Source organism: Bos indicus x Bos taurus, chromosome 3, assembly GCF_003369695.1.
Source record: "Bos indicus x Bos taurus breed Angus x Brahman F1 hybrid chromosome 3, Bos_hybrid_MaternalHap_v2.0, whole genome shotgun sequence".
NCBI lineage: Eukaryota > Metazoa > Chordata > Mammalia > Artiodactyla > Bovidae > Bos > Bos indicus x Bos taurus.
The window spans coordinates 98,582,088-98,597,072 of record NC_040078.1 but is presented as its reverse complement, the minus strand read 5'-3'; the positions used below and the strand labels follow the sequence as shown (position 1 = coordinate 98,597,072).

At 52.4% G+C, this 14,985-nt stretch overlaps 1 protein-coding gene across 2 annotated transcripts in view; it reads right to left on the bottom strand.

Annotated features, from left to right (window-relative positions):
- Positions 1 to 14,985, bottom strand: part of TRABD2B (TraB domain containing 2B) — a 221,495-nt gene that overhangs the window by 36,781 nt on the left and 169,729 nt on the right. For both annotated transcript variants that reach the window (XM_027537329.1, XM_027537328.1), the window contains exon 3: positions 1,368 to 1,514. In XM_027537329.1, coding sequence (XP_027393130.1) covers positions 1,368 to 1,514 — 147 coding nt within the window. The remainder of the gene's footprint in view (positions 1 to 1,367; positions 1,515 to 14,985) is intronic.

Genomic DNA, 14,985 nt, shown 5'->3' with positions numbered 1-14,985 from the left:
GAGTACTGTTCTGTGCCAGGCTTATTATCAGTGAATAAAACAGACCCCAATTCTTGCTCTCAGGGAGTTTATGCTGTAGTGGGAATGGACAGACAACAAATAATCACTGATCAATGAATCGAGATATGTAAGTGTGCGAGAAGATGATAAAAAGCCATGAAGGAAAAGTGGAGCAGGAGAAAGGCGACAGGTGGGGAGGTGGGAGGTAGGCTGCAATTCTAGACCAGGAAGTTGGGCTTCCTCACTGAGACGACAACATGTGAGTTTCTATCTTGAAGGTAGAGAGGTGGTGAGCCATGGTGATAGCTGGGGAAAGGCCTTTCCAGCACAGCAAATAGCCAGTACAAAGACGAAGTGTGCAAGTGGGCTCATGGGTCAGCGGGGAGGCCCGTGTAGATGGGGGAGGCGGAGGACATGGGGTGAGAGACACCTGGTCCATCACGTGAAAGGTCACGGAGCCGTGCAGGTCCTCACAGAGATTCTAGCTTTACCCTGAGAAAAATGGGGAGCAATTGCAGTGTCCTGAGCAAAGAGATGGCCTGTTCTGACTACTACAGCTGCCTCTTGAATGAATAGATTACTGAGCACCAGATGCAGAAAGCACAGGGGACCTCGAGTTGCCCAGGAGAATATCTAAATCCTTCTGGGGCATCAGAGTGGTTTGGAAGAGATGACCCTAGACCACGGCCACGCGGGAGGAAACCCAGAGGGAGGAGGCTGAACAAAGGCAGAGCAGTGGCCAAGGGCAAGGTGCGGGGAGGGCTACAAGTGGCAGAGACCCTCAGAATGAGGCCTGTGTGGCAGGGTCCTGGGCTGTGATGAGGTCCATGGCGGGTAGGGTACGGACGGGGGCCCTGACTGCCTACGAAGTATCTCAGAATTATCCCAAGGGAACAGACCTGGTGGAGCCATGCTCCGCTCCTTGACTCCCTCCTACCGTCTGGCCAGCCTGGGGTTAATCTTTGCTCTAGGACTCGAATCGAGGCAGAGCACCCTGGACTGGACTCAAGCCCAAGCTCTGAGCACCTGTGAGCTTTCCCTTCCCTGGACTTTAATCTCCCCATGTGCTGCATGGAGCCTGGATGAGGGTTCCCTATCCTTAGGTAAGCTTCCAGGGTCTAGGTCCCAGAGCCACACACACCAGGCTCAAGTGGGGCTCTTGACAACATGACAACTAAGCGGTGTGGCCTTGAGCAAGTCTCTTCCCCTCCCTGAGCCTCAGTTTCCCCATCTGTAGCAGGGATGCCAACAGCTCCTGCTTACCAGCTGCATCTGGCACACAGTAGGTGTCTAATAAACGCCTTCCTAGAAGCCTTGGTTATACTGGCGCCCTGGAAGCTGCCTGGGCCCGGGGAGAGGAGCCTCACCTGGGAGGTGTCGTGGTTGAAGATGACGGCGTTGAGGTCCCCGCAGTTGTAGTGCTTGATGAGGTCTTCGGTGGTGTAGGGCGCCTGCAGGCTCCCAGCCCGCACGCTCTCGTGCTGCAGCAGAGTCTGGTTCAGGGCGAACAGCACCTGAGCAGAGGAGGACAGGAGTCAGGGCTGCACTCACGGCCCCTGGCTGAGTCCCCAACCCCTCAAGGGAGGGCCCTCCACCCGCTGGACTTTGGGGCCACAGGCCTGCAACAGGGTGTGTGAGAATGAGGGGAGCCTGACGTGAGCTGGTGCTGCTCGAATGCTCCACGGCCTTCGCTTTTCACTCCCTGGCCTCTCACCACACTCGGCCTGCTCCCGTCCCCAGCCCTTTGCCCTCACTGGTCCCCACTCCTGCTCTGGGCATCAACTTAGCGAAGAAGGTGGCAAAGGGAATCCTAGTTGCATCAGGGTTTTGGAGTGATGGGTGAATTTTTTCCTGACTCTTTTCTTCTGTGCTTAGAAAAGTTCTAGAAGAAGCACAAACTCATTTTGGAATCAAAAAGCACCCCAAACACAGCAAAACAAACAAATGAACCAGAAACCAGAAAGCCCATTAGATATCAAGGCCCAACCCAAATGCTACCTCCTTCAGGAGCCATCCTTAAACCGGGCAGAGGGCTTAGGAGCCGGGACCTGAGTCAGATCCATGTTGCCACTCAGCACGTGTTTCCTCCAGCCGCTCTGTGCTCTGGGCCACCATGCCAGGCCCTGGGGCACAGCTGTGCCCAGCCAGACCGGATGGCATCAGGATCACTTGGAGGTATAGCTAGGCTGTGGATTTCTAACAGGCTTCCTGGGAACTTCTTTAGCAGTCTTATGGCTTCTGGCATTTGAGCCCCATGGCTCTAAAAGAACATGGTCTGCCCAAGGCGTAAGGCCCTGAGACATGATCTAAAATGTCTCATTTTAGGTGGGGAAATTGAGGCTCAGGAGGGGAAGGGGCATGCCCAGTTCTGTATGTCTGGGACTAGAGCCAGCTCCACATATCTGTGCACCCAGACTCCTTTGGTCAAAAAAGGGAGGAGCTTGACCATAAAGCGGGTTATTTAATACAATGAGAGGGAAAAACAAATGGCAAATCCTGTGTAAAGCATCAGGAGGTAATCTCAGGCTTCCTGTCTTTGTTGTTTTTCCAGCTCCAGTCTACCTGGCAGGGCTCAGGCCCAGCTCATCCTGTCTGGAAACAGGGTCCACCCCAGCCTCTTGGTCCACGTTGATTCAGGCCCAGGCATCTCTCACTGCAACCCATGCTTTTTTGCAGAACCCCCTCCCTTCCCATTGATACCATATTCTTCTGCCACAGCTATCTTTTAAAAACAAATCTGATTGACTTTAGTTTTCTCTTTTTTTGCTCAAAGTTTTCATGGATGCCTCCTGCCCTGAAGATAAAAGCCTAGCTCTTCACTGGAGCATGCACGGCAGTGACTTGGCCCCGCTGTGGTCAATGACCTTATTTCCAGCCCTTGTGTCTCCCAATGCTCAGCTACTTAGCAATCTTCTGACTCTGTGCTTCGTACATGCTGTTCCCTGAGTATGAGAAACCTCCCACCTCTACTCTCTACTACTGACAGATCCAGACTTGATCTTTCAGGCTCTGCTTAGATGTCTCCTCCATGAAGATTCTCTGACCACCTGGGGGCTGGGTGAAGGCCTCCCCCTAAAGCTCTCATAGTCTCCCTGCGTGGTAGAATGACACAGTCATGGCCTCAAATCTTAACCTCTCCCTATATACATATAGTGGGCACGTTTGGTTGTGAGAGCTGGACTGTAAAGAAGGCAGAATGCCAAAGAATTGATGCCTTCCAACTGTGGGGCTGGAGAAGACTCCTGAAAGTCCCCTGGACAGCAAGGAGATCAAACCAGTCAATCTTAAGGGAAGTCAACCCTGAGTATTCACTGGAAGGACTGATGCTGAAGCTGAAGCTCTAGTATTTGGTCATCTGATGTGAACAGATGACTCATTGTTAAAGTACATGATGCTGGGAAAGATTGAGGGTGTCAAGAAGGAGAAGAGGGTGTCAGAGGATGAGATGGCTGGATGGCATCACTGATGCAATGAACATGAAGTTGGGCAAACTCCAGGAGATGGTGAGGGACAGGGAAGCCTGGCGTGCTGCCGTCCATGGGGTCGCAGAGTCAGACACGACCAGGTGACTGAATAACAACAATATACATACACCTGGCCAGCGACCTCGGTAGCTCGCTCACATTCTGACTCTGGACTTGCTACGTGACAGGTGGAGGCCAGCATCACAAGCCTCCAGAGACGAATGGAGAAAACATTACGCACGCCCTGCTGCCGCTGCCTCACACATGCCCACATTGTTTTGAGAACAGTCCACACTGGCCTGCTGGAGGGTGAGAGGCGTGCAGGGCAGAGCCCAACTGCTTCCATCATTGTCCCATCAAGGTCGTCTTGGTCTGGCCAGCCAGCTCCCAGGCAAGCAAGTGAGCCCAGCTGAGCCCACATGCCTGCAGCTGGGCCCAGACATCTGAGCGAAGGCTTCATAGCACAGCTGTGCTGAGAGATGAGCGACCCACCCTGCTTCCTCCAGCAGGGTGTGAACATCGGATTGTAACTACTATTTCACTACCTCTCTCCCCACTGAGGTTATGAGCCGCTTGAAGATAGGAATTACATCTTATGTATTTTTGCATCGGCAGCACTCAGCACTGTGTCTGGTAAAGGGAGGGTGTCACCCATCCTTTCTTTAGCACTTTGACACCTGCTGTGGTCAATTCATCATTCAAGGTTGCTCCGTAAATCCTTCACACTAGCCCCTAGAACTCTGGCATTCCATCAGCACGGGGCACGCTGCCACCACGTGGTTCCAGAACACCTAATCTGAACAGAAAACTCAGGCCATAAGTACACAAAGTCTGGGGAAAATACTGTCTTGGGCAACGGGACCAAGCTTGTGCTTGTGAGATCACCTCCGCCCATCCCCTCCGGCTTTTGTTTCCAGCGGGGCAGGGGAGCTGGAGTGCATGGAGCTTGACAGCACAGGCTACTCCCTCTAATAAGCCAGCTGGAGATGAGGTCAGGTCCCACCAGCCTACCTCTGGGCCTTCTCCGGGCCGCCAGGTTCTGGCTGTTCCCCTTGAAATCTGATCTGCAGCCACCTGGTGTGGGGTGTCGATGGCGGCTGGGTGGCTGGGGATGGATCACAGGAGGCAGTGGCCCTGTTGGCCCGGACATCGCTAAAGCAACAGGCACTTCCTCCCGCCCAGCACATGCCTGGGACGAAAGCGTCCATGTCGTGCTGGAGCGCGCTGCTCCTCTGTGGGGCTGGGACACACAGACTTCCTGTGGCCACACCCTGTGCTGCGCACACCTGCCCCTGATTCTCAGTGCCGGCACCTCCTGGCCTGTGCTGAGGTCATCGGCTCAGGCGCTCAGAAGACCTGGCTGGGGGGCAAATGGTCTCCCTGGACCCTCTTCGACACACAGAGTCACTTCTGCAGACATGTGGCCTTCGTGGAGCTGGGAGGCGTTCTAGTGAATGAAGCACATCACAGTCTGTAGGGTACTGAGAACAGTCCTGGCATGCAGTAAGTGTGGAATAAATGCTTGTCAAATACAACTTGGAATAAAACAGTTAGGCCTAAATATTCTTGGATTGGAGCCGGAAGGTCCCTTAGGGTCCAGTGGTTTCTCAAACCTTTTGTAGCCATGGAATCCTTTCCTATAGTTCTTGTTTTCCAAAGAAACCTTGCCTGGAACTCAAAATGTGCAGTGGATAGGAATGAAAACTTCCCTGATTGATGTAAAGGAAGCAGACTAGTGGCTGCTTGAAGTCTCACTGGCTCAGTGACCCCTGTGACAAGCACCTAGTACTTCTCTGTGGAACCCGCAGGTACCCTGGAGCCTCGTTTGAGAACCACTGATCTCTTCCTATGCCCTCTTCATATGGAAGAGGAGAAAGGACAGGGGTGCAGAGCAAGCAGGGTGAAGCTTGCCCAAGGCCACACGGTGAGCTGGGGGTACAGTGGGCTCGCTATTCCTCAACCCCCAACGGAGGACCCTTTGCTGTGCCCCAGACCATGTCTGGGGCTGGATTTCCAGCTGGCTACTGGCACAGTCCACATTCATCCCATGCACCTTGCCAGATCCATTTTCTTTCAGAGCCTTGAAAAATTACCAGAAACAGGCAGGGAGTGTTTGTTATTAACATATTAGAGATAAATCACTGCAATCAGACCATTCAAGAAGCACCCCTAGGGTGGCACAGTTGAGGAGTGATGAGACTGGGGCTGAAACCCAAGCCTGTCATCCCAGACTCCCCTCAACCCCCACCACAGACCCCCGAGCTCCCCTTGGTCTTGGCACTTATCCCACTGAAGTGTCCATTTCAGGTAATTCCCTGTTCCCTGTCTAGACTGAGAGCTTGGGGTGGGTGGGGACCCTGCCTCTTTGGTCACAGCTGAAGAGCAGACAGTCAAGAACTACTTCAGAGAGTAGGATGCTGACCCGAATCCCACACATGACCTTCCCCACCATTCCCTGTCTTGTACCCATCCTCTGCAGTTTGAAACTCGGTCCTCATCTATTTATCACGGGATAAGTACATGTATTGAGCACTTATCATGTGTCAGGAACCCTCTAAGCCCATATTAACTTATCTAACCTTTACAACAACTCTGAGACAGGTCTAGTATTAACTCCATTTAATAGATTGGAAAAAAAAAATGAAGCAAAGAGATAGCGAGTAACTCAGTGAAGGTGACAAAGCTGGAGAAGGCATGGCAGATGCACTGGGGCCCAGCCCTGGAGCCCGTCACCTCAATGCACCACTGCCCTTGGGGCTTCCCCCTGCTCTCCCTGGGAAAGAGCTAGCAGGGGCAGTCCTTAATCACAGATGGGAAACCAAAGAAGCAGAGGGGAAGGGGACACAAGGCCACTTGTCTTGTAAAGGACAGATGTGGGCTATGAAATTTACTTTTGTCTGGCTCCCACAGGTTCCCACAACCAGGGCTTCAAAGTAATACGTGCTTCTTCATGAACAATCCTGGCACTTCCAACAGACATAGGGAAGCTACACTCATTCGGTCATTCAACAAGCATTTACTTTCTGATTTTCTGCAGGCATCTGGGATGGTTGGATTAATTGGACTTGGTTACCACCCACAGGGAGCTCCTTTTAGAGGCAGATAACACCCACTGGCCATTACCATGGAGCATAGCTGGTAAGTGGGGCCTACAAGGCCCAGCGCACGGGCATGAATCAGTGCCCTGCCCTGCTTCCTGCTTCCTTGTCATTCATCCCAAATCCCCAAGCCTGGCCCAGCTCAGACTCCCAGGCTTCGATGCCTTCTGCTCCTGGCCACTTTAGAATAACAAACCCTCCTCGCCTGTAGCCCTGGTGGCCAACTCTAGGATAATGTTTATGATAAGCCTTTGACATGAAATAACAAACATGGGGTGAAGGCAAGAGCCACCTCACTCCCTTGGATTGCTGGGTGTGGAGGCCTGGCCACCAAGAGCCCCGAGGGTCCCAGCACCCCCCTCAGTGGTGCCTGCAGGCCACGAGCTGGTCCACAGCGTCTGCTGAGTGTAGGCCTGGAATTTAAACACATCTTCAAACACGGGCTTCAGATGGAGGGAGGGAGGCAGGCGCCAGGAGGGTGGGGACAGGTTTATTGTTGCAGATTAGTCTAGTAAACAGTCCTAGAGGGGCTGGAAGGGTGAACACCACCACCTGTGTTCGCTTGTTGGCCCTGCAGCGTCATGGTGAAGAGAAGGAAGGACCCGCTTTGTTAGGAAGGTGTTTGAGACAGGCCTGGCTCTCAGGCTGCGGCTGCCACTTCTCACCCACCCCGAAGCACAGGGAAATCACAGCCAAGGCCCCAACCCGCTCAGTGGTGCTGACGGAGCAGCCAGCATGGGCCACACACTGTTCTAGGTCGGGGGATTTAGTCAGGGACAAAACAGACCTAAATCCTGCTCTCTCTGCTGGGGAGGAAAAGGAGAAAAATAAAATAACTGGCAAAATGTTAATATTTAGTGAGTTAAAGACACAACAATGGTTCCATTTAACTGAAAGTTCAGACCCATTGCCCCGTCATTTTGGGCTCCTCGTGTGTCTTAATCAACAGGCAAAGAAGGGAGTTACTGTGTGGGCTGGGGGACTGGTCCTGACGACCGGGGGAATCGGACTGCTTTTCCACAAGAGAGGTGAGGATGAGCATGTCCCCAGGGCAGGAGATCCCTTAGGGCATCCAGGCCCTGTGGGTAACTAATGTTGATGGGAAACGACAATGACCCAATGCAGGCAGGACGTCTAATGGCCCAGACCCTCCACGAATGAAGGTTTGGGTTATCCCACCAGGTAAAGAACCACGACCAGCTGAGAAGCTTGCAGAAGGCAAAGGGAATGGGTAGTGGTGGTGCTAACAGATGAAGGCAGTTATGAATGCCAGCTTCGACCACATGACCAGTTACAGAAACAAGGACTGTCCTGGAGTATTTCATTAATTTGTTAAGAATGTGTGTGTGTGTATAAAATCTTTGTTTTCTTCTCTCTCTTCTTTTTCTTTTCTTCTCTCCCATCATGGTAACAGAAGACATTGACTTTGTGGTTAAATATTGTTAACTCAAGTACTTTAAGTATCAACTCAAGTTATGGTACATCAAGAAGAGTAAATAACTTCCACGCAAAGATTTTGCATCCTCTTTGGGGGAAGGCATGAGTGTGCTTTGGTTGTATGTAGAATTGTTGTATCATATTAGGATAAATGAGGCTTCGTTATTATTTATTTGGAGATTAGGAACCCTTTTAAGGAGATACTGTATGAATGCCAACTTGACAAGGGGGTACTTGTGATGGTTAATTTTGCCAACTTGATTTAAACTGATTGGCATGACGGGTTCCACGGGCCGTGATAAGGATGTTGAGAAACTATCCTACACCATAATCCTTCCAGAGAATGGATTGTTATTCCCATATGACACTTGAAGAAGCCAAGGCCTTGAGGCTGGTGAAAGCACTAGCCTGAGGTCTTGCACTGAAGAACTGGAGCTGGTATTCAAACTCAGCTCCGGCTGACAAGTCCTGGGCCTGACTCCCAGGCTGCTTCCAGCTAACCAGACAGACGAGTAGGGACCAGCCTGTGAAGCCCAAATTCTGAGCAGTCAGCTGGGAAGGAAGAGGTCTGCTAGGACCTCAGCCATGGGGCCCGCTCAGAGCTGGCACATGAGGAGAGGAAAGAGGTCACCTGGCCCAGGAACCCCACCTGGAACGTGGCCTCCTGTTCTGTTTCTGCTCTTTGCCCCGCCTGATGGAAACTTACTCGACTCCTCTCTCATACTGAACTCTTCTTCTCAGCCTCAGGGCCTGCCCCTTGCTCCCGCTTCTGCCTGGAACCCTCTTTCACCCAGCAGCTCCCAGTCCCCTTTCACTTGGTTGCAGAGGCTCCTGTCTCAGGAGGACTATCCTGGGCAGGGCCAGGTGAGTTCCCTGCTTAGTGCCCCCGAAGCACTGGCACTTTCTGAACCATTGCACTCCCCCTGCTTCATTGCTTTGTTTTTTTAGTTTGTTTATTAATTTTTGGCTGCACTGGGTCTTCATTGCTGTGTGCGGGCTTTCTCTAGATGCAGAGAGTGGGGGCTACTCACTAGTTGCAGCGCATGGACTTCTCAGTGCAGGGTCTCTGTGTAGAGAGCAGGCTCTAGGTACATGGGCTTCAGTATGCAGCATGGGCTCAGTAGTTGTGGCCTGCTCACTCTAGGGGGCACGGGTTTTAGTAGTTGCAGCGCAGGGGATCATTAGCTGTGGTTCGCAGGCCTTAGAGCGTGCAGGCTTCAGTAGTTGTGGCTCTTGGGCTCTAGAGCACAGGCTCAGCAGTTGTGCACACAGGCTCGGTGTGCACAGGCCTTGTGCAGTGTGCTCTGCGGCCTGTGGAATCTTTCCAGACCAGGGATTGAACCTGTGTCCCCTGCATTGGCAGGCGGATTCTTTGTGCTACCACGGAAGTCCTGTCATTGCTATTTAATGCTCGTTCTTCCTGCTCGGTGGTGAATGCTCCAAGGGCAGGCAAATCGCCTTTCTTGGTCTTGGCTATTTCCCCAGCAAAGCGCACAGAGCCTGACGCTTACATAGTAGATGCTTGAGAAATACTTGTAGAAAGAGTGAATGGATGCGTGCATGAAAAGCTGGACCACTCATCCCAGGACCCCACCCTGAGCAGCTCCCTGCTGGGACCCCACACCCTCAGGGCACAGAGGTGGCACCGAGCCCCTGGACCCTGGGCCACGTGTCTGTCAGCACCGATGTGGGTTGGGGTGAAGGGCAGCTCTGCCTTGCAGGAAGGTTTCTCCAGCCTGGGGGAGATTTCCTCAAAGGTTAGAGCTTGCCCGACTCTGACTGAGATTTATTTATTTATTCTCCTTGCTCCATCGGCAGGACCAAAGCAGCGCTGACAACTTCCCTGCTTCCTTCTCAGTACACTGAGTCCCCTGGCCCCCGGCACAGAATCCTGTCTCCTGACACTGTGCCACTGAGCAGCAGGCCTCCAAATAAACACAGGGCTTTCTGGAGCCGGGGACTGGCTCTGGGCTGCCAGGTAGGACCAGAGCTCCCATCGTCATCTGAATCTCCACTATAAAGCCCTGAGTAAGTCATTTTCCTTCCCTGGGCCTTGGTTTACCCACCTGCAAAAAGGACCCATTCACACATTCACTGAATAAATATTTATTGCGCACTTAAGTACCAGATGCTGTTCCACACCCTGGAGGGAAAACAGTAAACAGCAAATAGAGATCCTTGTCCTAATGGAACTTTCATTCCAGTAGCAGGAAGCTGACAATATACAAAAACAACTAGTAAATATCTATGTTAGGGAGTGAATGTAGCTAACAAGAAAATAAGGCAAGGAAGATAGTGTGTGTGTATGTGTTTGTGTGTTGGGGGATGACATTTTACATGAGATGCCCAGGAAAGGCACAATGAGAAGTGACATTTGAGAAGAGGTCTGAAGGAGAGGAGGGGACTATCAGGTCATGGGAGTATCTGAGAGATGGAAGGGTTTTCTGGGCAGAGGGAAGAACAAGGACAAAGGCCCTGAGGCAGAAATGAGACTGATGGGTGTGAGGAACAGGAAGAGGCCAGCACGGCTGGACAGGAGGGGGCAAGGGGGAGCTAGTCGATGAGATCTGTCTCAGGCAGAGACCCCACAGAAAACAGATGGTGCACTGCCAGTGAAGTGAGCTCCAATGAAGTAAGTTCAACTGATTGGGTAACTGAAGAGCATTGCATGATGGGAATATCCACAGAGGTATGAATGGGGATGGTGGAGCACTGAGGAGCAGCAGCAATGGGAAGTTTTCCTGCCCTTGAGCCCTAATGGGAAAGGGGGGGCGGTCAGAGACCTGAAACCAGCCAGAGCCACAGCTGTCAAAGGGGACGACAGCTGTTGTTCCATAGTCTGGACCATGGTGGCTGGTAGGAAGGAGGAAGTGGGTGGCGGCAAGAAATATCCCAACTTTCTTCCCCTCCTGCTAGTTCATCCTCTGCCTATGCTTCTTATTGAAACCAGGATAAGACAGGCCCAGTGTCAGCTCCGGGCTCAGAGCATGCAGAGCAGAGGGTTGATCTGGAGAGGCAAGGGGATTCCCAGCACATGGGCAGAAAGGTGGGGAGCACATCCTGTGGGGTCTGTGGGCCCTGAAGGCCTCTGGCTTTCCCCAAGGGGAATGGAAAGTCCCGGAGAGGCCGAGCAGAGGTAGCTGCATGGAATCTGGGGAGACGGCGTGAAGCAAGGAGATGAGGCTGAAGATGAAGGCGGAAGTGCTGAGCACGCTCCTTCCTCCCCTCCCCACACATACCCTGTCCCCAACCCCAGCCACAGCCCAAGAACTTGGACTTGTCTTCTAGTGCAGGCGTTCTCCGCTCTGTGGACGCCCACCGGTTAGACCTCGGTGGAGCGGCCACATCCTCTGTCTGCCCTGCAGTGTGGGCTGGCGGGCTCTCTGCGCTTTCCTGGGCCGGCCGCGGAGGCTGACTCACCCTCGCGTTCTTTCCTTCTTTTCTCTGAATGCCTCATTTCTCCACCCAAAGACCACCCTTCAAGATCCCAGCATTCCTCTTCTGTCCTTCAAGTCATGCCAGGAAATGCTCATAAATCCGGAGCCACCCACAGGAGGAGATTAGCATTCTGCTGGTAGGGAGGCTGATAGCTAGGCTGTGGATCAGGCTGAGGTGGGCGGTGGGGACAGGCCCGGAGGCTTGGGGTCTTCAGGAAGGGAGTTTGCATGGGAGTCTGCTCTGATGGACGGCAGAGGGGTCCCTTGGTTTCTGGTTTTAGGCACAAGTAAGCCCAAGGGAAGCTGAAGACCTAGATTCTGTTGCTGCAGGCTCTGAACCCAGAGTAGGTGTTGGCCCACTTTCTGGTCACAGGGTTTCCCTCTGAAACACGAGGGTGTGGGAGTATCCAGCTCTGCCTGCCATGTTCTATGAAGCCAACATTTTAGGACAGTGACACTCCACTATCTTATGACTTAAACTGTCTATGGTTCTAGGCACTTGGCATAAGAAAGTTCATTTATTCTTTGTAACAGTCCTGTGAGGCCAACATTATTGACTCCATTTTACAGACGGGGAAACCAAGGCGCAGAGAAATAAGTAACATCACAGGCAACCCCACTGTTAGGGTTACATGACCCCAGTGACCCCAGCCTCAGCTGTGCCTAGGCTCAGCACTCCCTGACCCCAGCATTGACTGTCTGTCATGAACTATTTTTGCTCCCCAGTAACTACTTCAGATCTCCTAAGTTGAATACACACCATGACTGGAGGGAAAAAATAAAAATGTATCAGGATCCTCTAGGCCTGCCTATTTTCAGTTATAAACTTTTGAGGAACTTCAAGGTGGTGGAGGAGGTGGACAGAGAAACAGGTAATTATAAAACACAGGGATAAGTTAGTGATAAAAAGAAAACAGGGACCTTTGGGTCTCAGAGAGGGTTTGTGATACACCCTGGGAGTTGGTGAAGGAATCAGGCTTTACGCTGGACTGTCCAGGATAAGTAGGGTTTGGAGAAAAGTGTATTCAAGGTAGAGGGGCTGGGAAATGCATGACATGTTTTAAGACGTGTCAAGAGTTAGGCCAGGAGGGGACACAGTGGTGAAAAGCCTTTAGTCTCAGGCCAAGGGCTCTGCGCTCCACCCAGCCCTTCCCTGCTGGATGTTCAGACAGTGGGCTGGTCACCTGTGGAGGAAAAAATGGGTGGGGAACCACAGACGGGAAGACTGAGACCCTTAGAGGGACAACGGCCTATGCGGCAGGCAATCAGTTTGCGGTGGCCATGGTTACCACCATCATCATTATTATTGTGAAGCAGCTGCATCCATTGGTTGGCAGCATGTCATTTTTATTTTTCCTGCTGTCTCAGACCTGCCTGCTGACACAGCTGCCTAGACTTCAAAAGGCAAGTCTCCATTTTCATTTGCAAAATCAGTATGAAATTCCTAGAGGGCTTGTCTAATTCCTTCTGGTCTGACCACACAGCAATTACCAATTTGCAAGGAGGAGGGGGGGAGCCTCCGGGGCCCGCCAGCAGGGAGGGGACCTCTGTTCTGCCTTGGGCCTGGGCAGCGGCCAGGGAGGACGGGTTAGGGGTGGGCAGTTCCAGGTGGCCTGGGGTGGGAGGTGGGGGGCTGGCTCCGTGAGCACTCGGTGCTGATGAGTGAAATCGTTTCTCTGCTAAGTCACAGGCTACAAGTGTTCAGAGACCAACCACACAGAGCAGCAGAAGGGGCAGGGCTCTGACACTGACTCAAATCTGGGTCCTGGTGCATTCAGGCTGTGTGAAGTTGCCATTCTTTGGGTGGTGTACTGCCGTAAGAACATGGGCCAGACCCTTTTCCTCTCCAGGTCTCAGCTGACCCATCTGCCAAGTGGGGAGAATAATATTTGTTCTCCCTGCCTAGGGAGCTAGCACCCTAAAAACCTTGGAAAACATTACTGTTCTTTAGGGCATTTTAAGAAGCTTCTGCTCCCTTAGGAGCAGTGGGGTGGCTCTGGGTGCAGGGGGAAGGGAGGAGCCAATGTACATGGATTGATTCCTATTCAACCCTCAATGATCACTATGGATTTGTACCAGGCCTGGTGTTGGGGCCATGGAACCATATCAGCACCATTTCTATCCTCAAGGAGCTCAGGGTCAAGGATGGGGTAGAGTAAGGCTGGAGGTACCCAAGGAAGGCTTGCAACCCTAATGTCACTCGTGAAGCTGGGCACAGGGATGGACACAGTGCTGTGGGAGCCCAGCTGGAAGGTGGGGTGGGGGTGCTCATCCAGCCAGGGGAGGACCGCAAACGGGACTCATAAAAGAGGTGCTTCGTGGTAGGAGCACACATCTGCCACACAGAGGAGAAAGAAGAGGAATTCCAGGCAGTGTCAATGTCCATGCAAAGGCTGGGTGAGGCTGGCAAGTGCAGGGGAGTGCCGATGATCTCCTGGGCTGAGTATAGCATGTGTGGCTGGTGAAGGGCATGAGCTGTGACCAGAGCAGGGAGACGGGATGAGATCTGAAACTCAGACTTTATCTGAAGGACCACAGGAAGCCCTGGAAGTTATAAAGCAGGGAACGACCACTCAGATTTTTAATTTAGAAGCTGCCCTCTGGCTGCTTCACTGAGAAAGGATCCGAGGAGCCCAGGCCACAGGCAGGAGACAGTCTTAGACCTCTTCAGGCTGGGAGAGGTGAGAAGGCCCCACCTGGACTAGGGGGCTTTGGGGATGAACTGAGGAAATGAAGGCAGGCTAGAATTCCAATGCTTTCCTGGCTTGGATGATCTAGAAGCCTACAACTTAGGGCCTGGAGTCTCTCCCCTTGCTTACCACTGGTACCTCTTCCCTGCCCCAAATTTGGGGCCGGGTCCTTACCTTCTCTTCCATTTCAGGAAGCCTTAGTCACACTTGGGGAAGCAGTTGGATGAAGAGGAGCAGGCTCAGAATGGCAAGAAGGAAAGAAGACAGCGTGGGACTGGCATGGGACCTGCAGCCTTGACGGCCCAGGGGATTAACAATCTTGCTAGGATACATCAAAGGTGACAGCTACATAGGACTTGGCCTCACAGACAAAACTGAAATACTGTCCCCAATTCTCCCGCTTTTCGCTGGTTTAGTCACAGGGGACACTTCTTGGCAGCAAGACAGTGGGGGACTCTGGCTCTACCAAGAGAATGGCAGGTGAGGGAGGATCCTTAGTTCCTCCATGGGATCTCATTGTTGAAAGAGGAAGTTGTGGCCCAGAGATGGCAGGAAGGTGCCCAAGGCCACACAGCAATCAGAAGGATGAAAACTAAGACAGGAATGAGGCTTTACTTGGGCAGCTCGGGTCTCCTAGGCCCCCTTATCCTTTTCGTCTCCCCACCACAGAAAAGGAAAATGTTTTTTAGACCCAGGCAAAAGAATGTGAAGCTGAAATCCGAGCCTTGGGTTTTGGGAAAAGAATACAGAGAAGTCAGACATATTCTAAAGGAGCAGAGATCTGCTTACCCTGCAGACAGGAAATACTCAGGGCTGTCCAAGGCCTCCTTCTGTGCAGGTCAGACTTGGGAGGGCCGGC